Below are 26127 nucleotides of genomic sequence, written 5' to 3'. Positions count from 1 at the left end.
TGTATTTATACCCAGCCTAGACTTTGTAGCTGCTGCCAGGCAGATAAGTAATCTCCTTGTAAAAGGTGCACTAGTAACAGGGCCAGCCTTACCTTTGGCAGGGTCTAAGGTGGCATGCTGACAGTGGCCCCTCCTCCTGCAGCGTCATGACATCACGGTGTAATGACGTTGCGTTGTCATGTCAATGCAGCGCATCGCCATGACGTCATGGTGACAACATTGACGGGGCAGTGCACCTGGTGAAAGGTCCATATGGGACCTGAAACTATGTTTCTCCTCTGTTCTTGGCTGTTACAATAAAGGAAGAATTGCATTATGAACTTGTGGGTAGAGCTCTACTTTGTACCTCTGTCCTAGAGAAGACCCGCACTTTGAGGAATTTGTTTGTCTGTGTTGTGTCGGCTGCACAAGCAGGATTCTTCTCACCTGAAACTGTTTCCCCGCACTTTGGAGCAGTGCCAGACTCATACATTTAAAAATAGTGCTTTAGGGTTTGGTGTGCACGATGCCCCTTTTTCGGTTGGCACCTCAGGCAAGTGCCTGGCCAGCCTGCCCTTAATCCGGCTCTGTATGGTACGTGTGCTTCTGTTTCTTGTTTTGTAGATTACTTGTGGATGTGGTTCATCTCAGAAGAACCTGCCAGAAGTCTCCCTTATTCACTCTACGATGAACTTTTACACAGCGGCATTTTATATTCCTATTTCATAACCATTTTGGTCCGGATTTTTCTTTGTTTTGAATGTTTATTGTATATTGCTGATACATGTATATTTGTGCACAACACTATGTTTAATAGTCTAGTTTAATAATTTAGGATATTTTCCTCTCTTTTTAGAACAATTGGCTAGATTATTTGTCAGGACTTTTTGGCTAGTACACACATCTCATTTTTTTGTCACCTTTTTCTCTCAAGTTTTCACGTTCACTGATTCCAATTTCATCAGTTAATTGTATCTTTATATACATGTAAAATGTACAATGTCTTTTGTATTTTCACAGCGACATAAAATAATTCTGCATTCCGGTTTTAGCACACAAAATAAATGTTTTATTCAGAAGAGATTTACTTACATTCAGAAATTGTAGATAGAAATAACACATTTAAAACACCAGCAATACTTCCTGTAAACTACAAAAATATGCAAAATAAATAGCATACAAAATGTAAAAAAAAAACCTGTGTACTTTATAGGAACAAATCCTCCCTAAGGGCCTCATGCAGAGAGCATCGAATTTTCAAATTGGCGAATTTCATAAAAAGTTGCTTTTTTGGAGAGTTTTATTCTCCATATGCAGAAATGTTCGAATTCTGCTATGTTTAACATGGATGCGTGTGGCGAGTTTAAATGGGAAAGATGCGCGCTTCAGAAATGTGTAAACAAAAAATCGCGCATTTTTTGTCCCGTTTGCTATAGGCGGCGAGCGCCATCTTCTTGCCAACTTTTCCTGGCGCGGCAAAAATGAGAAAATCGCGCCATTTTCTTGGCGCGAACAGCCGCTACATGCCGTTCGTACCTCTCTGCATTCGGAGAATTTTAAAACTGGCGAGATGAAGGTTCTCGCCAGCCGCGCGGCGAGATTTTGAAATAGGAAAAAAAAAATGGCGCGTTTTCCGTAACTCGCCATTTTCTGCAGTTTTCTGCGCGAAATTCTACAAAAAATGGCGAGATTTGAAATAACGATGCTCTCTGCATGAGGCCCTAAGTCTGCTGGTCAGAAAGCATATCGCACAGCAGATGCTAATGCCAATTATCGACTATGGGGACATAGTATACGGCTCGGCACCCCAAAGCCACTTTACAAACTTGATACCCTTTATAATTCAATATGCAGTTTTGTTCTCCAATGCAACTATAACACACATCACTACGAAATGCTCAAAGAACTAATCAATAATGACCAATGTCATGCAGTAGCTGCAAAGGCAAACAAGATCTTATCTTGCATCAAAGGGGCAATGGATGGAAGGGAAGTAAACATAATTATGCCCCTTTACAAAGCACTAGTAAGACCACACCTTGAATATGGAGTACAATTTTGGGCACCAATCCTAAGAAAATACATTATGGAACTAGAGAGAGTGCAGAGAAGAGCCACCAAATTAATAAAGGGGATGGACAATCTAACTTATGAGGAGAGGCTAGCTAAATTAGATTTATTTACATTAGAAAAGAGGCGTCTAAGAGGGAATATGATAACTATATACAAATATATTCGGGGACAATACAAGGAGCTTTCAAAAGAACTATTCATCCCACAGGCAGTACTAAGGACTCAGGGCCATCCCTTAAGGTTGGAGGAAAGGAAATTTCACCAGCAACAAAGGAAAGGGTTCTTTACAGTAAGGGCAGTTAAAATGTGGAATTCATTACCCATGGAAACAGTGATGGCAGATATAATAGATTTGTTCAAAAAAAAGGTTGGACATCTTTTTAGCTGGGAAAGGTTTACAGGGATATACCAAATAAGTATACATGGGATGGATATTGATCCAGGGATTAATCCGATTGCCAATTCTTGGAGTCAGGAAGGAATTAATTTTTCCCCTAAATGGTTTTTTTTGTTTGCCTTCCTCTGGATCAATAAGAAGGTATAGATATAGGATAAAGTATCTGTTGTCTAAATTTAGCATAGGTTGAACTTGATGGACCTATGTCTTTTTTCAACCTCATCTACTATGTAACTATGTAACTATGTAACTAGATTGGTCATCACTCGAGTCTAGGCGCAAAGTTCACCTTTCCTATCTTGCCTTCAAATACTTTCTGGGCAAGCTACCCATCTATCTGAACAAGCTCCTCACCCCTAGCACATGCAGCACTTATCTGAGATATGACTCCAAAAGATTGTTCATGGTCCCAAGGTTCAGCAACGTATCTGGCTGCTCCTTCTTCTCTTACTGTGCAACCCAAAACTGGAACAGTCTACTGGAGACTCTCACAGCCGCCACCGGTCTAAGTTCTTTCAAAACTAAGGCTGTCTCACATTTTAATCTGGTCTGTAACTGTTACATACGCCTATAATATATACTATCTCTTACTGTGCATGCAATGTCTTGTATATAATGTATACCCTGCTCACTTATGTAACTATGTATTTGTAACCATGTATTATTTGTCATCATAACTCTGTGCCCAGGATATACTTGAAAACGAGAGGTAACTCTCAATATATTACTTCCTGGTAAAACATTTTATAAAAATAAATAAATAAATACATGTGGGGGTGTCCATTAAAGGATAACGAGTATGCGGCATCCAGAAAAAAATTAGTGAATGGCGCCCAGTTCTCTTATGAATCCATTTGGCACCTGGTATAACCCCCCTGAATGTCCACTGAACTCTCTCACAGGATTAGGTAGATCGCTGCACAGAGTGGGATGTACCTCATGTGCTCCTTACGATCAGGGCATGATCATGGTCCACCAGTGTGCCGTTCACAAAAGCTGAATAGAACAAAAGTGGAGAAACTGCGATGCACCACCGAGTTGTAGAAGGAAGATGACTTGGAATATAAAAGTTTTATTGGTTCATATGCAAGTAGACCGGCATGTTTCGCGCATAGTGACCTTTATCAAGGTCCCTGACACATTTACAGGCAGCTTCATTACCTTAGCGGCTAATCGCTAAGGCAATGAAGGGGTTAACTACCAGTGCCATGTATATTATGGGTAGCAGGGGTGGGTGGTGGTGGTATTTGGCCCATGGTGGGTGTTAAGGCCTTGGGAGTGGTTAACCACTTCATTACCATAGCAGTTCCCACCGCTATGGTAGTGAAGTGGCTAACCACTCCTGCAACCTTTCCGGCAGGCCTAACCACCCACACTGGAGTAACTACCCCCTTTATCCACCCCCTTTCTGCCCCCAATAAACAGGGTACTCTGGTTTACCCCTTCATTGCCTTAGCAGCTAAGGTAATTAAGCTGTTTTTATTTTAATTTTAATACTAGTGTGCGATAGCAGGGGGTCTCCGGAGTAGAACCTCATTGATTTCCGGTCCAGGGACCCCCTGCTTTCCAAAATATAGGCCCCGGTATGTGGTGCCGGTATCTCCTATGTGTTTAAATGTCCCGCTCACGTGACGCTGGACATTTAAACATTGCATGGGGATACCAGAACCCCATAATGGGGCCTGTATCTCGGGAAGCAGGGGATTCCCGGACCTGAAATCAACGTGGTTCTGCTCCAGAGACCCTCTGCTCCCGCACACTAGTATTACATTTTTTATAAAAACACTGTGATTGAATTTGGTTTGTATGTCAAATGGAAAAGCTAACAAGTTTAGTTAGTGATACAGGGAAAAACTACCTAAAAGTCTGGACACCGTGGTTGGCTCAGACAGACATTCCTGGGGTTGGGGTACCCACAATTTGGCATTGATTGAAATAAATGGTTCTCCTCTGACCTAGACAGACAGGTGCAAGTTGAATCCTAGGGATAAGGATAGGAAGTCAAGGGTCCGGATTTAGGCCCAGAACGAAGTCGAAGACGAAGCGCCTGTGTGCGTGAAACATGTAGAGGAGGAGGCTGTGCTGCAGCCTGCTGTGTCCACTGTGTGTCTCCAATAAAGCTTTGATGTTCAATTTTGGACTGTGACGTCATTGGGCTGTTTTGCTGTTGCTTTGGATGCACCTCTCCCTTCCACATGACCTCTCTGCCGGATGCACGCTGTAGGACTCACTGTTGAGGAACTATTAGGAACCAGGACGGATGAGCTGACAGGGGTAAGATTGCTGTTTTGCCCCTGAGCCCCAACTTTCATAGTGGTCTTTATTTATCCTCTCATTTTCCTACCAGCCCTGCACAACCAGTGCTTCATTCAACTTTAGCCTAGGAGCGCATGACAGTTACATATCCCCACATGTACTGGAGCTGATAAATTAAACCACGTGCTGGAGGACTCTTTCTTTTTTTCTTCTACCTGTTGCATGAGGAGGAACTTGAATCACCTTGGACTCTAGCTGCAGGACTTTAAGTATAGTTCTATATATTTTATAGGATTGTCTTATCTGTCATTATATCATAAGCTGGTGGACACTTGTTTGGTGCTATTTATCCCCCCTTTTTTTACGCTGCACAATAAAATTGCCTACTTACAACAATCTGGTAGGTCATAAGCAGAGAGTGTGTTTCTTTAAATGCCTCCTCCAACTGTGTTAGTCAAACAGCTGGGTCCTTTGATTTGCCACGATCGCCAACAGGTAAGTTTAACTATGGATACAATTTAAAAAACATTTATTGAGTGCACCAGCCAAAAATACACTTACATTATGTCTGGTTTAGTTAAACAATACGAAAATGCCATCCGCAGCTTGAGTCCTCTTAGCGGCGTCTAGCAACTGGGGTCGACATCTCACTCCTCTCCTGATCTCGCAGCCGCGACTCCACTCGACACCTCCCCCATTGATGTCACTGCAAGAATGTCTACTTTGGGTAATACCCCTGAGGACAAAGCGTGTCACGAAATGCATTGGGTGGAGCTATCACTGTCCGTCCGTTTGCGTGAGACCAAAGTAGACGTTCTAACAATGATGTCATCAGGGAAGGTGTTAAGTGGAGTCACGTCCGCGAGATCAGGAGAGGAGTGAGACGCCAACCCCAGCTGTTACACACCGCTCAGAGGACTCAAGCTGTTCGTGTTGTGTCATTTTCGTGTTGTGCAACTAAACTAGACACTGTAAGTGTATTTTTGGCTTGTGCATTCAATAAATGTTTTACAGTGTACTGTGCTATGTACTTTGTATCTATCCATGGTTAAACTTACCTGTTGGAGATCGTGGGAAATCAGAGAACCCAGCTGTTTGGATAACACACAAAGGAGGAGGCATTTAAAGAAACACACTCTCTGCTTATGACCTAACAGATTGATGTAAGTAGGCAATTTTATTGTGCAGGTGCTACAGTGTGGAGGATTAGTGCACAATGGTCTGTCTCTTTTGAATTTCTCCACAGAATCATTATCATCTGGATCAAATGTTTGGACAATCTCTTCATCAACAGGACTAGTTTTCACACCATAATTTGGGACTGGTATCGCTACTGTTTCAATTGCGCCAGGGACTTGAATACCTTTGTTCTGTATCTGTTTTGACAAGTTTGGAAAGACTTGTCCTTCTTGTCCTTCTTGTCCCTTAGGCTACCAATTTCCATTTGAGGACTGATCCAACACTCCTCCCAGTGGGAATTTTGTCAACACTCTGATATAGGAGAAATCACAATCATAGTTGACACTGTGCATCTCAGGTTCCCCTTTAACTTTGATATCACTTTCTCATTATTATGAGATTGAAATCACTGAGGTTGGTTATATATATACATCTGCAGCCACGACTATTAGAACACTTAATTGGGAAATTCTGGGGCAGTCTCACAGTAAATGCCTCAACATTTCTGTGAGATTCTTAATGGCCCATCAGATTACCACAGCGGGGGGTCCCTGCAGTCCCATTGAAACTGAATGGGACCGCAGGGACCCCTGCTGTGTTAATCTGATGGGCCATTAAGAATCTCACAGAAATGTTGAGGCATTTACTGTGAGGCTGCCCCAGAATTTCCCAGGCAAGAGTTCCAATACTGGTGGCTGCACCTGTGTATAAACATACCACTAATTTATACACGAGTACATTAGGTACTCTCACCTCACAGGTAAATTATTAGGTGTCTATTATTTGCCTAAATTTAGCATAGGTTGAACTTGATGGACGCACGTTTTTTTTCAACCTCATCTACTATGTAACTATGTAGGTGAAGCGTTTTTTTTAATGTTTTATTAGTTTTGTTAATATCTGGTCCAGACTAATGTTTACACGACAGGACCCCTTTACCTTAAATTGTTGGCTAGAGAGAAGATTCATTTGTTTTTGAGTATCCTTGCTATAAAACATCAAGGTAACCCCACTCTTCAAAATCAGAACTAGTTCATTAAAAATGTTTTTCCTTTTTCCTGCCTGTGGACAAATGGATGGCCATGCATGGGTTACATGAGTATATGTAAATATGAAAGAAACCCAAACAACGAATAGGGTCTGAGGTTTAACAGCGGATAGAACGGGCAGACTGGGTTATTCTTATCTGCGATCAGTTTCTATGTTTCTATTTAACTTGAAACCTACTGAAACGAAGTCTATATGTTAACACACTCTATAGGCTAAAGCTGTTACATTCCAGGCATTATTGAAATCCCTGCTCTCTGATTGGTTAAAATTCCGGGCATTATCCAATCAGTAATGGTCTGGAATTTTTGGCACCCTGACAAGTTTTTCAGCCAATCAGCTTTCAGTTCTCATTAATAAAGAGTGAGATCAGTTCTCAGACAGGGGAGGTGATTGGACAGGAAGCAGCAGCTAGGCCCTGACTCCTCCCCCATCCTGCCTGCAACCAGGCACTGACTCCTCCCCCACCCTGCCTGCAGAGAGCTCCGCACAGGAGAGTGAGGAGAAAGGTTTGTGTGTCTGTGTGTGCTTTGTGGGTGTGAAGGGGGCCAGCAGTGTTTTATTGGTGTGTGTGTCTTCTGTTGGTGTGTGTTTTGTGGGTGTAGAGGGGGCAGCAGAGTCTGTTTTGTTGGTGTGTGTCTGCTGTGTGTGTTTTGTGGGTGTAGAGGGAGGGGGGCTGCACTGTGTGTGTCTTCAGTGTTTTGTGGGTGGAGAAGGGCTACAGAGCGTTTTGTGTGTGCAGTGTGTGGGTTTACAGGGGCGCTGCAGTGGGTGTAGAGGGGGGCTGCTGGTGTGTATTTTGTGAATGTAGAGGGGGCAGCAGTTTGTTTTGTTGGTGTGTGTCTGCAGAGTGTTTTGCGGTGTAGAGGAGGCTGCAGTGAGTGTGTGTTAGTGGGTGTAGATAGTGGGGGAGGGCTCCAGCGTGTCATTGTTGGCAGTCACACTCCCCCGGGTACCAATTTTTGTTCACTAAGATTGCTTTATCTTGGAGTCTGCGTGGTTCCTCTTCCTGCACTCCAACGTTGTGACCTGCACAGCCTTCCACATGACCAGCATCTCATAGGGAACAAATCGATGCACCATCAGCATGTCCCGGTAAAAGCAGGGGTCAAAGGAGTCCACAGAACCTGGCAGGCTAAGTCCCAGAGTTTTTATTCCCTCATGGTTACCCGGCTTCAGGCCTGCTCTGTCCAAGCACATCCCCAGATAGGCATCATCGATGGGGAACAGTGGGATGTGCCAGGATTCCTTATAGATGGAGTGGGCAGTAAAACCGGACATGATGATGCCACCACCTCCACAGTATGGCACAAAAGAGTCCCCTGGGAACAGCTCCTCTGGTACATAGTACTTGCTATTCTTTTCCCGAATGGGGGGCATCCCAATGTTAAGCTGCCCCACAAAGAGGTGTTGGCCCACACCTCCCTTGTCTTGGCTACGCAGGTAGGTGACAACATTGAAGGTGTTGACAAAGACGTCGTCGTCCCCATTGAAGACAAATCGAGCTCCAGGGCAGCTGTTCTCCAGCCACTGGTGAAGCAGAACCTGCTTTAGGGTCAGGTTGTAGAAGGTGTCTTGGAAATCCCACTGCACAATGTCCCTGTAAGTCCGGCTCTCAGTGGTCAGCAGCTGCTTCATCCGTTTCTGCTGATTCTTCGGGACACCGGAGAGGAAGATCCTCCTCACCTGGGCCCCTCCGTATTTCTGCTCCACACCCCACGTCTTGCGGATGGCCTCCCGGCGCTCATAATTTGCAGGGGAAGATTTGATTGCCAGAAGGAGGAAGACCTCTGTTGGTCTGGCCGGATCCCCGCATTTCATGGGAGAGTTGAGGAGTTGTGGGAAGCTTTTGCAGTGACGGTATGTCAAGAAGTCCTTCATAGCCTGGGGTTGCATAGCAAAGTCAGGGAAGCTGTGGACGGAGGTGTTTTCATTGCACACTTGAGGTGGCTGTTCGGTGAAAGACGGTGAGGTGTCATAAGTGTCAGAAAAGTTGGGGACTGGGGAAGTTATAAAGAGGAACAGAATGCGCAGGAAGATCACTGTAACCCCAACTCCCAACAATAATTTCCGGAAACATCTTTTCATGGTGAACCTAGAAAAAAAGACATCAGAAATATGTTAAAGAACAAAGTGAAATTCCCCCTGTATGTGTGTGCGACACTGGCAAAATTAGAGAGTCCCTGTGTGTATAACACTAAGGCTGAGTTCAGGGTGCCAGAGACAGGAGGTGGAGGGCGCGCGTCCGCGTGTGCGTGCGGCAGTCTGCTAGGCGATGTGTGCACATCATCCCCAGCCTACCTTTTCAAGCTTTCAGGAGGCGGGGCTACAGACCCGAGGTTAGGGATTTCACACACACACAGCCACTGACACACACACACACACACACACACACACACACACACACACACACACACACACACACACACACACACACACACACACACACACACACACACACACACACACACACACACACACACACACAGCCACTGTCTGACTGACACACACACATCCACTGACACACACACACACACACACACACACACACAACCACTGACTGACACACACAGCCATTGACTGACATACACACACAGCCACTGACTGACACACACACACACACACACAGCCACTGACTGACTGACACACACACACACACACACACACACACACACACACATCCACTGACACACACACACTGACTGACACACAGCCACACACTCAGCCACTGACACACACACACAGCCACTGACTGACACATAGACAGCCACTGACTGACACACACACACAGCCACACCCAGCCACTGACTCACACACAGCCACAGACTGCCTGACACACACACACACACAGCCACACACACAGCCACTGACTGACACACACACAGTCAAACACACAGAGCCACTGACTGCCACACACACACACACACACACAGCCACTGACTGACACACAAAAACACAGCCATTGACTGACACGCACACACACACAGCCACTAATTGACACACATAGCCAGACAGACAGGCACACACACCAGCTCTGAGGCGCAGACGTGTGTGTGAGGGGGTGTCATACCTGTCACTGTGGAGCATAGTTGGGGGGGAAAGCCATCTTGAGCCCTGGCAGCAGGCACCTCACTTCCGGCTCTCACTGCTGAGGCTCCGCTGTCACTAACCCCGCCCCACCCTCTGCAGACCGGCCTCCGCTCTGTTCCTTCTCTCCTCTCTGCAGTCTTGCTCTCTGCTGCCCCCCTGCTCTGATGACCAAAACCAGGACAACCACAAAAAAACGGGACATTTTAAAGAATGTGGGCAGCCGGGACAGGCATTCAAAAACCAAGACTGTCCCGGCTAAACCGGGACATCTGGTCACCCTACATATAAACAAGAACACAATATGCAAAAAAGAAATGCACAAAGTAGTGCACTGCCCAGGTGAGACAGGTGAATAAAAATAGAAAAATATTTATTGTCTATCAAGCATGACAAACAAAGAGGCGTTTCACACAACACGGTGCTTTATCAAGTATGGTACAGTGCAATGAGGGACCCCCTTATACACTCTAACCAATACTGCTGTCATTAATCAAATTTCACGACAAAAGGCGGGTGTGTGTGATGTCACTAACGTGCTCGTGCATGTTCACGTGAGCGCGCACATCTGACAGGCATCCTGATCTCCATTCTACTGTAGATACTGCCCTCGATGACGTCACTATCCAATCATCTCCTGGATGCTGGAGGCGAGTGAGAGGAACACGCCCCCTCTCCTCAAGCAGAACAGGACACACCATGCCCTACCAGCACATGTAAGTCCCTGCATGCTGAATTCAGGACGGCACTGTTCCCCGACTACCCCCAGCCTCCCCAGTGTACATCCACGGGTGAAGACCAAACCACTCCCTCAAAGGTGCAGCCCCACTGTAACCTCCCCTGCCCCCCGCTACATCTGGAAAATACACTTGTAGGATAAGCAGACAATGCACCCTAGCGCATGGTGCATAATAAACCCCCATTATTGTTTGGGGTCCCCATAGTGCATTCAAAGACACCCTTGAGCAGATACAAACATAAAAACAGAACAACCTCATACAGCAAATACAAAGACTTCTATACTTCCCCGGGTGGTTGACCAATATCTTATGGATCTTTGGGAGATGATAAAAGGCAGGAATAACAGGACATGGAGGCGTTACGCCAACTTGGGGACGCTACCACCTACTCTGAGCTACCAGGTGACCACACAGATGCCTTCTTCAAGGCCTTTCTAGACCTGATCGATTTAGGCAAAATAACCAATGTGTTAAATAGTGTTTGACAAAGTGCTTTGCACGAAACGCGTTGAAGGGTTGCGTCCCTCTGTTTTATGCCTTGCTAACAATAAAGAAAGCTTTCGCCAGACCTGCTTTCGTTTTTGGATGCTGTGCGCTACACAACCACATCTCTGCAATGTGTTAAATAAAAATGAAATAAGATTTTTGGTTAATCCATGTCCTGTTATTCCTGCCTTTTACCATCTCCCAAAAATCCATAAGGCATTGGTCGACCCCCCGGGGAGACCAATCATTTCGATTATTGGATCTTTGGGAGATGGTCTATCAAAATACATTGATAGATATCTACAACCCTTTGTGAGAGATCTCTCATCATTTATTTTGGACTCGAGTGATCTCATCACTCATCTTAAAAATATCACAATCTATCTGGGTTACCCTGGATGTGACCTCCTTGTATTCAGTTATCAATCATGACCAGGGATTGGCAGCTGTTTGTCATTTCCTACAGGGTCCAGGTAGTAATGAATTTAACACCACTTTTATTTTGGATGCAAAAAGATTTTTACTCACTCACAATTATTTTCTGTTTGATCACAAGTTTTATTTACAACTACAAGGCACAGCTATGGGCACGGGTTTTGCACCGTCTTATGCTAATTTATTTATGGGTTGGTGGGAATCTATGTTTATTTTTGATGGCCTTAACCCTTTCAGAAAACACATCACTTTTTATAAATGCTTTATCGATGATTTGATTTTGATTTGGGGTGGGGATTTAGTGACACTTTATGCTTTTTTTTAAATTTTATTAATCAAAATTTGTATAATTTTAAATTCACGCACAATATTCACCATCACCATATACACTAGCTGGACCTCTTACTTTATATAGATATCAACAAAGACATCCAAACGGATGTCTTCAGAAAACAGAATTCTACAAACGAAACACGCTGTTGAAGACGGATAGCTGCCATCCCTGGTCAGTTATTAAGGGTATCCCGAAGGGTCTATTCCTCAGACTGAGGAGAAATTGTTCCACGTGGGACGATTTTGTCCTTCAGTCTGGGGAGTTGACCCAACGTTTTCTTCAGAGGGGGTACAAATATGAGATTTTACAAAGGGCATTTGAGAAAGACTCCTCGATGGATAGATAATCTTTATTTCAATCATTTGATAATAAAAATAAGAAATACACTAATAAAAATAAATATAGAAACATTTCTAAAATCAGAAATAATACACAGGGGCAGGAAAATACATCTCTGGACATAGATGATACCCCTATGTTTATAACACAATACAATTGCGAATGGATCATAGTCTGGAGAGGTTTGTTGAAAAGGGCCCTCGCTTTGTCTGCAGACGAACCAATACAATCGCTACGGCTGTGTCCCCCAGTATTGTCACTACCCCCTTAGTCTCTAATCAGACATTTATCACGAAGGGTTCCTTTAGGTGCAGGGGATGCAAGATTTGTCACTTGATGGTACCATCCTCTAATTTTTCAGGCACTAGTTAAAAAACACCATTCCCAATCAAATCCTACGTTAATTGTGATACACACTTTGTTGTGTATCTACCAACATGTTGATGTGGATTGAAATATGTAGGTTGAACGACTAGGGCCCTCAAGACGAGAATGATGGAACATCTGAGGCTTATTAAAAAACAGGACTGCTCGCACCCCGTATCAAAACACTTTATGGAATGTAAATTTGGGGGTGCAAGAAATTTAACAGTGAGGGGTATCGAAAAAGTTTAATTAAAAGAACGAGGAGGTAATAAACCTAATCTATTGGACCGCAGGAAAGCCTTTTGTATCTTCATGTTGAGAACCCGCTGTTGAGGACCCGCTCTCCCTGCGGTCTAAATATTGAGTGGAATGTTAGCCATTTTTTTAACTGATTGGTTACAAAATGTACAATTGTTACTTTGACCTGAGGATTATTTATCTGGGATAGTCATTTTCTCTTGTCTTTCCTTCCCCCCTTCCCTTTCCCCTTCCATCCTCTCCTCTTCCCCAAACCCCACCCCCCCGTCCCCGTCACCCCCGCTCCATTCATGAGTTTCCTTAAGAACATAAACCTGTAGAGCAGGTTTCTCCAATAATGAGATATTTAATTGACTGAACTTAAATAAATAAGTTGATTTTTAATTAAAATGGTTCCTTGAACAGGATCTATATGACATTAATAAAATTTAGAATTAGACTTTAGCTGGTTCCCTGTAAATGTATTCAAGGACAACAGGAGGAGATGTATTACACCTAGAGTAGAATTACATCCGGTTATAGTATATTTTGTAATACAGTAGTTTACATTTGTTTTTAATTCATTATGTTAAAATCAGAGTTTATTCTTCTTTTTTCAATGTTGAAGTGAAGTATTGTCGTCTTTGTATTTGGTGTATGAAGTAGTTCTGTTTTTATGTTTGTATCTGCTCAAGGGTGTCTTTGTATGCACTATGGGGACCCCAAACAATAATGGGGGTTTATTATGCACCATGCGCTAGGGTGCATTGTCTGCTTCTCCTACGCATGTATTTTCCTTTCCTTTTGTATGATTATCAGTGCACCTTTTCTCTTTCTACATGGGGGAAAAAAAACCCACATGGAATTTGCAAATGCCAAGCACAGAAATAAGAGTTCAGTTCACAACTCTCTCCCTGACCGAGCATGTGTCTGAGTGTTTACCTTCCAATAGGTTACATGGCAAGCTTTGCCAGTCAGGATGCCTACTTAGATCATACACATGTACTGTGTATAATAAAACATAGAGTACGGGTAAAGGTCACAGCAATGACCTAAAAGAATCCTATTTGCACTCACTAATTCCAAATGCTAGGCTAGGAAAGATTCAATCCTTGGAGTTGCCCCCATAGCCATACATAAACAATTTAAAATCATATTTATTGAACATATATGCAACAATACCTAATTAAAACACCACTATGTGGCTAAAATAAAGGGAAAACGGAGGGATGTAGGGAACAAGTACTGGTACCCAAGATATATATCGCTCATACATAGATATATAGATACATAGATACATAGATATATATCTTGGGTGCAGTGGTACGCAAGTGACCTCTACTGTATACTATATATAGTGACGTCACCCAACTATTGTATAGCTGCATAGCAGCACTACCATATGGGGCTCACTATTTTGCAGATACCTTAAATCACTTACCAATTCCTCTGTTTATCATTCAGGTCATATCCTGTACCCAGAATCTATACGAATTTGGGAGTTTTGGTATTATACCCTATATCACTGTCCTGTTTTAAATTAAGAGTCTCAGCTTGCTCTGGTAACTATACCAGTACTTGTTCCCTACATCCCTCTGTTTTCCCTTTATTTTAGCCACATAGTGGTGTTTTAATTAGGTATTGTTGCATATATGTTCAATAAATATGATTTTAAATTGTTTATGTATGGCTATGGGGGCAACTCTTTCCTAGCCTAGCATTTGGAATTAGTGAGTGCAAATAGGATTCTTTTAGGTCATTGCTGTGACCTTTCCCCGTACTCTAGAAATTGTTTCTTCCCGTATGCACCCTAGTTCCCACACACCTTCACGTATATATAATAGGTGAGCGGCAGCCACTTCTCTTACCCTGTAATATAATAAAACATATATATTAAGCAGGACAAGTGAAATGCATGTAAATTGTACTCACCTCTGGTGTCGGAAGATTAGGGAGAAAAGTGTTGTCCTGTATGAAGTTAAAGGCAGCACATTAACATTGGATCTCTCCGCTGGCGTCCGACGAGCTCTGTCAATGAGCTACATCTGCAAGATCACATGAAAGCAACAGATGCCCAGGTACACTATTTGCTCAGTAAAGTAAGCTGTAGATATTTAACACCTTCAGTGCCAAGCTGGAGGAAAAAGAAATGGCGAGGTGAATCCTAGGTCTGCGAGGATTCAATCCGTGTGAGGTGTTTGCACATTATTTGGGACCCTTCTCTCGGGTGGGCTTATTTTGTGTTGGTGCACAGAAGGGCAGTTCTTTATGCGTTGGCAGCAAATCTTAAAGTGATAATCTACAGGTTCATGTTTACCGGCTTTTGGAAGTTCGACTCGGAAGAAGAGATGGGCAAAATCTTTGCAGAAATTCAAATCTTACACGGATTTGCAAGTTCCTTTCTGCCGTGGATTTCCGTGGGTCAGTCTCAAAAAAGCAGATTCGTTTGACTGTAAATCCAGAGACGGATTCAAATTTCTAATAATCCAGATCCATAAACGGAATCCGAGGACATACTCCTGTTTGTTAAAACTTAGCTCCCAGTCATTATTAACCATTGAACACTAAGGGCCTCTGTCACGGGAGGGCAGGCCCAATACACATTTATATTTAAGGGATCAGTCACAAGGCAAAACAGGCAGTAAAATAAATTGCGGTTTATTCGGACAAGACCTCGGAAACACACAGAAATACAAGAAACAGAGAATATACACACTTACGGGGGTCTGGGGAAGAGATCTACCCTTTCCTAGTTGCAAGGCGCCTGTTCAGCAAAGGCTTACCTTGATAGGACCTTGGGCTCCTGGACCGAAATCCAGCCTGCTGGCTAGGCCTCCCCATGCTTCCAGGTGTGAATAGCTCTTTCACAGAAGCATCAGAAGTGAGAGGCCCGCCAGCAGCTGCTTGTCATCAGATCTCCACCAGGAAAAAGAGAGAGAGAGCTGCTTTTACAGCACGCTCTTATATAGGCTGAATTCCTATCTAAATCATTGAGGGGTGTAATAGCCAATTAAAGCAGGGATTGAAATTACGCATTCACTGATAGGAGGGATAAATTCAAAACTTGCCAATAGAAACCTTGCTTATCAGTTCTGACATCCAGGGCCGTTTTCTTTTTCCCTGGCTCCGTGGTGTCTAGTAAGACAAAGACATCCCAATCTGAACATCCTGCTCACCAAATGGTTTCCCCCCTCTGCCATTCCTCTCCTCGTTGAACTATGGAATCTATGCAAACTAGCCAGCATATTAACCATATGCCTGTGCTTTCTGTATAGCACTTTATAGTAAACATTAAAACACAATATAAAGTACACTTCCTTACAGAATATACTCTGGGGAACCTTATACTTATAAGGGAAATAAATTGGGGAGATTTGGGCTTGGAATCCCTATCTGAGCTGGGGCATTGAAATGCTAATCCATATGTAATTCACATGCTAATTCACACTACCTTTTGTCACCAACCTGGGTTTAAATCACAGGACAAACATAATACATTGCAGTTTTAAAACACAGAGAACCAACATTTGAACACAAGAGCTGACACTCTCAGCCCATACCATATGGTTTCAGGGGCAGCCAGCCGGGCTCCCCCTTTATTAAGGAAGGCCGGCAAAGCCTATCGCCACACCTCCCCCCTCAATTATGAAGGCGCCAGGACAGTCACCATCATCAGGTGGCTTGCTGAGCCTGAAAAAATTGAGGTTGCCGGGAAGAAACGGAGTCCATCTGGCTGGTTAAGTCCTCCAGCATGATTGGACCCCTTGCCTCCATAGTCCAAGTTCAACAGGGCAAGGATCCACTGCAGATATTGAAATGCTGGTCCACATTCTGGGGCCCAGGCGGCCAGCACCAATGCCCTCTGGTCAGTCACCTTAGTCCGGGGGTCAGTTAGAACACTGTAGTGGGTCACTAAATCCCTATAGTCCCCTTGTATGTCCCTGACCTCCCTCTCTATCCGTTCCCTCTCCATCAAGACACTGTACTCCGTCTGATGGTGGGGCTGCTGACCCCCAGGGTCTACCGGGCGATCAGTACACTGGGTCCTGCTTGGCTCACCCTTAGCAGGGACCCTCGGTCTCCCTAACGCCTCTCGCTTCCACTCCCAGAGGGGAGCTGCCAGCTGGGGAGCTGTCTCCCCTTGCTCCACGGAGCCTGCCCTAAACCTCCAAGGAACCACTAACTGGCCCCTTGCTGTCTCTGAACTAGCAGGAGACCCAGGGGCTGGTACCCAGGCAAAACGCCTATTATGGTCCGCAGGCAAATCAGCATCTGCCTGCCCCATCTCTTGGTACCACTCACTGAGCTCCGGTAGTTCCCTGTCTGTCACACAGTCAGATAAAAGGTCACGGGGGGAACATTATACACATGGGGACACTGGTCGGGCATGGTCTGACTTACCTGCCTGGTCCCTTCGAGGTCCTCCATGCAGGTGGGCTCCAAATGTTGGGGAGCATAAACAAATTTGGTGGGCATCGGTGCCGACTGCACCTCTGCCTGGGCAACTGCCCAACTGTGGCTCTCTGTGACTGCGGTCACAAGAGCATCCTCTTTATGTACCATCACCGGTCTCCCCGTCCCTGAGAACCGGTGCCTGGGCCAGACCCTATCAGGCTGCCCAGGAAGTACCTTGTTGCAGGGGACCCCCAGGCCGATCGCCTGCCGATTGCCTGGGACCCCTGGATGCAAAAACAAATCTTTGTGGACCGGTTGGTCCTCATGCCCGATGGCTGTAGACTGCTGCTCATCTGGAAGCTCCATAGCTGTGTCGCTGGCAGGGGCTGCAAGGATCGCTGACTGTGTCTTTTCCTGTAGCTGCTGCATGGCTGCTGGCTGCTTGAGTTCAGGGGACAGCATCTCGCTGGTCGTCTTCTCTGTAGCTGGGGAACGTTGCCCTAGACCAGGGTTACTGGATCGGGGGGCACCAGGAATTGCAGCGGGGGTCACTACCCGCTTCTCTGCCTGTGGCCATGCTGGCACACAGCTGATAGCTATTTTGGAGGCCATGAGGCATGGCACCTGCGTGGCACCATCCTCCGCCATCATGGTGGCTGGCAGGGAGGCACGATCCCCAGCATCAGCTTGGCTGATCTCTCCCTCAGCCACATCGGTGTTCACTTGACACTCTGGGAATAGAGTGTCAGCTCTGGGGAGTGCCTGAGTCACTGGCACACCGGCGGGGGTTGGAACCCGCTCCTTTTCCTGTGGCCATGCTGGCACACAGCTGGTCGCCCTTTTGGCGGCCATGTGGCATGGCACCCGCGTGGCACCATCCTCTGCCATCATGGTGGCTGGCAGGGAGGCATGATCCCCAGCATCAGCTTGACGGATCTCTCCTTCAGCCACATTGGCATTCAACTGACACTCTGGGACTAGAGTGTCAGTTCCTGGGACTACCCGGCTCACAGGCGCACCCATGGGGGTTAAGACCCACTCCTCGGACTGTGCCCCTGCCGGCACACAGCCCTCCACCACTGGGGTGGATATGAGGCAGGGCCCCAGGGTGGGGCCCTCCTCAGCCAGCACGGTGGCTTTCATGGGGATACACTCTCCGGCGTCAGCGCGGCTGATTTCTCCCTCGGCCCCTTTTGTTCTCAGCTGACTCTCTGATACTAGAATGTCAGCTCTTGGGAGTGCCCAATTCACTGGCACTCCTGCGGGGGTTACGACCCACTTCTCTGACTGTGCCCATGCCGGCACACAGTCCTCCACCACTGGGGTGGACCCAAGGCAGGGCACCAGAGTGGTACCCTCAGCCCGCACAGAGGATTTCCTGCGGGCAGCATCACTGGACTCAGTGCAGCTTCCCTCTCCAGCAACTCCCTTGGCGCTAAGCTGCTCCCTCCCCTGCTCTGAGACTAGAGGGGGTGCAACTACCGATGGCACTAGCTCCACCGGCACACCTGCGGAATTCTGGACCTGCTGCTCGGGCTGTGTCTTGTGGGACACACAGCCCTCCACCATCTGGGTGGATGCAGCACCGGTCGCCCTTCCGGGGACCACGAGGCATGGTGCCGGGGTGGCACCATCCTCAGCCAGCACGGTGGCTTTCAGGGAGACAAGATCCCCAGCATCAGCATGGCTGATCACTCCCTCTGCCACCTTGGCCTTCAGCTGACTCTCCTGGAGGAGAGTGTCAGCTCTGGGGAGTGCCTGATTCACTGGCACTCCTGCGGGGGTTACGACCCGCTTCTGGGACTGTGCCCACGCCGGCACACAGTCCTCCACCACTGGGGTGGACACAACGCAGGGCACGAGAGTGGTACCCTCAGCCCGTTCAGGGGCTTTCCTGCGGGCAGCATCACTGGACTCAGTGCAGCTGCCCTCTCCAGCAACTCCCTTGGCGCTAAGCTGCTCCCTCCTCTGCTCTGAGACTAGAGGGGGTGCAACTACCGATGGCACTAGCTCCACCGGCACATCTGCGGAGTTCTGGACCTGCTGCTCGGGCTGTGTCTTGTGGGACACACAGCCCTCCACCATCTGGGTGGATGCAGCACCGGTCGCCTTTCCGGGGACCACGAGGCATGGTGCCGGGGTGGCACCATCCTCAGCCAGCACGGTGGCTTTCAGGGAGGTAAGATCCCCAGCATCAGCATGGCTGATCACTCCCTCTGCCACCTTGGCCTTCAGCTGACTCTCCCGGAGGAGAGTGTCAGCTCTGGGGAGTGCCTGATTCATTGGCACTCCTGCGGGGGTTACGACCCGCTTCTGGGACTGTGCCCACGCCGACACACAGTCCTCCACCACTGGGGTGGACACAAGGCAGGGCACGAGAGTGGTACCCTCAGCCCATTCAGGGTCTTTCCTGCGGGCAGCATCACTAGACTCAGTGCAGCTGCCCTCTCCAGCAACTCCCTTGGCGCTAAGCTGCTCCCTCCCCTGCTCTGAGACTAGAGGGGGTGCAACAACCGATGGCTCTAGCTCCACCGGCACACCTGCGGAGTTCTGGACCTGCTGCTCGGGCTGTGTCTTGTGGGACACACAGCCCTCTACCATCTGGGTGGATGCAGCACCGGTCGCCCTTCCGGGGACCACGAGGCATGGTGCCGGGGTGGCACCATCCTCAGCCAGTACGGTGGCTCTCAGGGAGGTAAGATCCCCCGCATCAGTATGGATGATCACTCCCTCTGCCACCTTGACCTTCAGCTGACTCTCCCGGAGGAGAGTGTCAGCTCTGGGGAGTGCCTGATTCACTGGCACTCCTGCGGGGGTTACGACCCGCTTCTGGGACTGTGCCCCCGTGGACACACCATCTGCCGCCTGGGCGCTCAGTACCATGGCCCAGGTTGCTCCAGCCCTCTCCCCAGGTGGGAGGAGGGCAATGCATCCCGCAACACGCTCTACTACTGGGCAGAACTGCATCCTCTGCTTTACCGTCGCGTTCGGACGCAACCGTGCATAGAGTGTTAGCAGTTCGCATACCGTGGTAAGAACGGCTTCAGGGGGAGCCACAGGAGGGTTGAGGTCCCCCTCCAAGACACTCTTGAGGGGCTCGCTCTCCGGGCTCACTGTCCCGCCGGTAGTGGCTAGGACCACTACCTCAGGAGTGCATTCAGCCCGCGGGCTTCATGCCCCTCCAGTTCCTTTTCTAGGGATGCCCTAGACTGCCTATGCACTGGCAGCATATAGCTTTTACATCGGGCAGTCACGGCTGCCCGACTCCAGGACCGGTACCGTCCAGACCGAAGCGCCCGGGTAGTGGCCGCAGCTACTACCCCAGGAGTGCAGTCAGCCCCGCGGGCTTCATGCCACTCCAAGTCCTGGCATAGGACTACCATGGGTCTGCCGTGGGTAGGCAACCCATACAGTACTTCTCACACCGGCCAATCACAGATGCACGATCCCAGGACACATACCTTCCTGTTGGGGACCACATCTTCTCCTTTCAGGCACTAATAACCTAAGTGACACTGAACAGTGTGATTCCCTGCTTTGTATAGCGTGTTTTCCGAAACTACTTGTTTTGAGAGCTCACTTTGTCCTATAATTCCCCGCAGGAAGTTATAGTGCAAAGCCCTATGATCCCACCAGCTGCCACCAGGAAATAAGCCTGTCACGGGAGGGCAGGCCCAATACACATTTATATTTGAGGGATCAGTCACAAGGCAAAACAGGCAGTAAAATAAATTGCGGTTTATTCGGACAAGACCTCGGAAACACACAGAAATACAAGAAACAGAGAATATACACACTTACGGGGGTCTGGGGAAGAGATCTACCCTTTCCTAGTTGCAAGGCGCCTGTTCAGCAAAGGCTTACCTTGATAGGACCTTGGGCTCCTGGACCGAAATCCAGCCTGCTGGCTAGGCCTCCCCATGCTTCCAGGTGTGAATAGCTCTTTCACAGAAGCATCAGAAGTGAGAGGCCCGCCAGCAGCTGCTTGTCATCAGATCTCCACCAGGAAAAAGAGAGAGAGAGCTGCTTTTACAGCACGCTCTTATATAGGCTGAATTCCTATCTAAATCATTGAGGGGTGTAATAGCCAATTAAAGCAGGGATTGAAATTACGCATTCACTGATAGGAGGGATAAATTCAAAACTTGCCAATAGAAACCTTGCTTATCAGTTCTGACATCCAGGGCCGTTTTCTTTTTCCCTGGCTCCATGGTGTCTAGTAAGACAAAGACATCCCAATCTGAACATCCTGCTCACCAAATGGTTTCCCCCCTCTGCCATTCCTCTCCTCTTTGAACTATGGAATCTATGCAAACTAGCCAGCATATTAACCATATGCCTGTGCTTTCTGTATAGAACCTTATAGTAAACATTAAAACACAATATAAAGTACACTTCCTTACAGAATATACTCTGGGGAACCTTATACTTATAAGGGAAATAAATTGGGGAGATTTGGGCTTGGAATTCCTATCTGAGCTGGGGCATTGAAATGCTAATCCACATGTAATTCACATGCTAATTCACACTACCTTTTGTCACCAACCTGGGTTTAAATCACAGGACAAACATAATACATTGCAGTTTTAAAACACAGAGAACCAACATTTGGACACAAGAACTGACACTCTCAGCCCATACCATATGGTTTCAGGGGCATCCAGCCGGGCTCCCCCTTTATTAAGGAAGGCCGGCAAAGCCTATCGCCACAGCCTCATCCACCAGTAATGCATAGGTGGAATGAGAGGAGGAACTAGTTATTTTTGTGCTCGGGCAAGTACCAGCAACTGCACCCCTCCCCATTCTTTCTCCAGCACTCTTTTCTGACTGCCCTCCCAACCTGCACCCCCTAAAGTGCAGGGGCCGCTGCTCCGCCCCCCCTCCCCCCCAGTTCCATCTCTGTGTGGGAGGGAGGCCCAAGAACATACTCCTTTTAATTGTGGACTAATTTCTCAATAATGAATATGTATTACACTGTGAAAACCACTTTTCTTTTGAGTGTTATATGTGTGAATCACTGGCCCTGCCACTGTCACTCCCTGTATGCATATGTACTGTATCTGGTTGATAAATATATTTTGGATATTGTTTTAATTTAATTGTAACCCTCACTGCCCGGCTCCTGGGGAGTTTAGATTGGTGTGCAGTATTTGGCTACTCAACATAGTTTACCTCACTTCAGGGTGCTGGATTCAGGTGACTGGGTGATGAGATAGCAAGGGTGAAAGTGATAAGCGCCAGGAACTTTTGTAGTAAAACTCAGTCTTTATTCAGGTCCACAGGCATGGGGACACCACCCACACATACTCAACAAAGTTGTACGTTGCTGTACATACTCTTGGTTACTCATGGACATGGTGCTTCCCATGGTACCCACTCGTAACACTAAAAGGGAGGTGCATTCACTTGGTTGCGTTATTTGTATTGGACCGGGGGTTCCCCTTCAGAGTAACATCCATTGTACTCCATCTACTTTGGGTCCATTTCTGATTGGGAACCCTACTGATTGAGGAGAATACGTACTTGGATCCGCCTGTAGAGCTGATCTGCTGACACCTGGAAGACCTCTGCATATGGCCCGCTGTCTGTCTGTCCCTCTGTGGTTCCTGCATGGTTCAATTGGCCATCAATTTGAGATACTTACTATAAGGGCACTGTCCCTATCTATAACATAACAAACAAGGTAGGCCTGATCTCTTTTATTACTTCATTAACACAATCCCTATCTACTTTCCCGAGGCTCCACTCCTCTTGTCCTCCAGGAACCGAACCTTCCAGCATCTTCCTCCTCTCTTATATACTCCCATGGGATGCCAGTATCCCGTGGCAACACTGGGTGGGACCCTACATATACTATTCTGCTATTAAGTCTATAGTTAGTATGGGGAGTGAACCCCGTGAAGTCCGGTGCTCAACAAGGTATAACGTTGGGTATAACAAGTACTTTTGCAACCTCAGAGGTATATGGACAAGATGAAATGAAACAACGATCCCACTGCTGATAAAATATAATAAGCTTTAGAAGTAATGCCGAGGAAGCATATAACCAGACTAACGCAGCCAAGGAGGGGGGCCCGTTTTGCAGGAAGGAAAACAGAGACAAGACGTAAAGCCGTATAAGACTCCCGTCATGAACTCATAAAGTAACCTAAACCTGCTGCCCTTACCCGCCTGGCGTCTGTGTTGCTCCTTCGTTCCTACTAGGAACGAAACGCGTCAGAGAAACAGGAGTCTCTGTGATGTCCAGCAACATGTCCAAATAAAGCTGATTTTATCTACATTTTGTGGCTGAGATCCTGATTTTGCAGTGCCCGCCTACAAACTTACCTTCTATTCTGCTATTAACCCTGTAAGAGATGTGTGCAGAGGTATGCAAATAGAGACTGTTTTAGGGTGAAATTATAACTTGGCTTTATTGAGCCTGTTCCTTTATCCAGGCAAAACATTCAAAAACAACAAAATAACAAACCACTATCCCTTTGTAAGGGCTAACTTACTTCCCCAGACCCTATCTGCAGGACTGGAGGGATATTCCCATTACCAGCCTATCACCCCAAAGTCTCAGGAAGTACCTTATGCAGGTGGCCCTCCATATCAGTCTCTGGCAGGTTCCTAAGTCCTACAGTATGTGTCCAGGAAATATAGGTCTCTGGGTGTCTGGGTATCTTGATCTGAGCACAGCCTTCCATTCCCCTCTCTTCCCCTCTCACGATTACCCAAACATACTACGGATGTTTGTTACACATCTTTTGCCCAATAATAAGTATGTAAGGCTAGGAGCAATGTTTGGAAGAGGATGTCCCAATGAATATTGTGGCGTTATTCTGGGCACTGGTGCACTCACATATTTGGGAAGCATACACCGACACCAAGTCCACTGGGAGGGTTTAGCATTTGCATCTCTTACGTCTACAAGACACAGACTGTCATGGAACAGAAATACCCCTGTCTGCCTTTTCTGTTTCAGCCCCCCTTCCCTTGGCAGTTCCCCCTGCTAGCTGCACTAGGATGTCACTTTCCTTGCAGTTCACTCTCAGTGCAGATGGAATGGATACATTATGTATCTCTTTTTCCTTCCAGTCTGTCATACCCCTGGTTGCTCTGGCAACATCTCCAGTCCTCCTAGTTTTGGGCTTTCCCATTTCCCCCCCTGTCTTTTGCTGACAGTAGTGCAGTCTCACTGAACCTTTAGTGTGACCCTTGCCCCTCACTTCCTTTTCCACCATTACCTTGGATGAGTGAGCACTGCTGTATACTCCTGTATGGTAGGATTATCTTCTCACCTGCTCTTAACTACCAAGCACACACAGAGAGACACTATTCATACATCAACATCTCTTCACAAGTGACTGTATTTTATGCTACTTTCCCCAAATAAAGTAAAGAAAAGAAACAGACCTTGTCGTGCTTGGAAAAGAGGGCCGAGTTGACACTATCTGAGCTAAATCATCTTACACATGACCCCTGGCTTCCAGAATACAGATAGAGAGAGAGAGAATATCATCAAAAGCTAATGACATTAACACAGCCTTGAATTAGAAAAACATGATTAATTTACCATAAAAATAGAAATGTAAAACTATCATTTGTATTTTTTTTTTTAACCCTGTAGGAGATGCATGCAAAGGTGAAAACAGTGGACAGGTTTGGAGAAAATCAATGTAAGTTTTTATTCAGCCAAAATGCCATAAACAAAAACTCAGGCTTTTCCTTAGCCTGGATGATGCAAAAACAGGGTAGCATAGAAAGAGCTTACATATTCAGCATAATGGACCAACTCCGAACCAGATGACTTCACAAGCGTGTCCTGATCTCCACTACATCGCAGATCCACTCAGCTCTCCTGAACCAACAGGTATGCCTCAGCACCACACAGAGACAGTAACTAGCAGTGTATCTCCCAGAGGGAGAGTGGTGGGGTACATGTGTTACACAAGTTTGCTGGGATGTGCTATAACAGGCTGCTTTTGCTAGTGGACAGTTAGCTCAGAATGCTGCAGTGATTCCAAACATGCTGTGAAGTGGGGTGTGTTACAAAGAAGTAGTGACAATTACACCCTTAGGCCTCGGTCCCGCTGCGCTCGGTGGCGCGGGCAGCCACACGCGAGTTCCCCACCAGCAGGGGAATCCTGCGGAGCCGGTCCTGGTCCCCCCTGGCTGCACAGCTGACTACACGCTGTGGCGCGTCAGCCGCTATGGGATACAAGAGAATGGTGATCCCTAGCGTTGACGCGTCACGTGGTGTGGCTGTGAGCCAATGGGGAGTGGAGGCTTCGGGAGGAGGAGAGGCTTCGGGGAGCGGGGAGTAGTGAGGAGTGACAGCAGCGTGAGTACCTGTGTGTGTGTGTATGTGTGTGTCTGAGTGCCTATCTGTGTTTGTGTATGTGTGTGCCTGTCTGTGTGTGTGTCTGAGTGCGTGCGTGCCTGTCTGTGTGTGTGTCTGAGTGCGTGCGTGCCTGTCTGTGTGTGTGTCTGAGTGCGTGCGTGCCTGCCTCTGTCTGTGTGTGTTTGTGTGTGTGTGTCTGCGTGTGTGTATGAGTGCCAGCCCAAGCCCGTGGAGGGAGGGGGGGGAGAGTAGCGGGTCCCTCCGCTCAAGCCACGCCCCCCCTCCGGCTCAAACCTCCCACTCCCGCCCAGCTCCGGCTCCCGCTCCCTACAGACCGCATATCGCGGTCTGTGTCTGTCAGCGCCCCGCTAGTCTGCAGCGCGGGAGCGCTGACTCTGGGAGCGGGTCCTTAGCCTTAAGCAATGTAAAGGGGTGGGCTTCATACATATGA

General features: G+C 47.1%; 1 protein-coding gene across 2 annotated transcripts; it reads right to left on the bottom strand.

Annotated features, from left to right (window-relative positions):
- Window positions 1-6539: 6539 nt before the first annotated feature.
- On the bottom strand, window positions 6540-14990 carry LOC142500910 (acetylgalactosaminyl-O-glycosyl-glycoprotein beta-1,3-N-acetylglucosaminyltransferase-like). 2 transcript variants are annotated; one of them, XM_075610183.1, is made up of 3 exons: window positions 14888-14989; window positions 10002-10182; window positions 6540-9026 (listed from the first exon to the last, which is right to left on the bottom strand). In XM_075610183.1, the coding sequence occupies exons 2-3, from the start codon at window positions 10016-10018 to the stop codon at window positions 7901-7903; spliced, it is 1143 nt and encodes a 380-aa protein (XP_075466298.1). In that variant the 5' UTR covers window positions 10019-10182; window positions 14888-14989; the 3' UTR covers window positions 6540-7900. The 2 variants fall into 2 exon arrangements, with proteins under 2 accessions (XP_075466298.1, XP_075466299.1); XM_075610184.1 differs by lacking the exon at window positions 10002-10182 and having other exon boundaries at window positions 14888-14990.
- Window positions 14991-26127: the final 11137 nt, after the last annotated feature.

The sequence above is a fragment of the Ascaphus truei genome, chromosome 8, assembly GCF_040206685.1.
Source record: "Ascaphus truei isolate aAscTru1 chromosome 8, aAscTru1.hap1, whole genome shotgun sequence".
In the NCBI taxonomy this organism is placed as follows: domain Eukaryota; kingdom Metazoa; phylum Chordata; class Amphibia; order Anura; family Ascaphidae; genus Ascaphus; species Ascaphus truei.
This window is presented reverse-complemented; position numbering and strand designations above follow the sequence as displayed.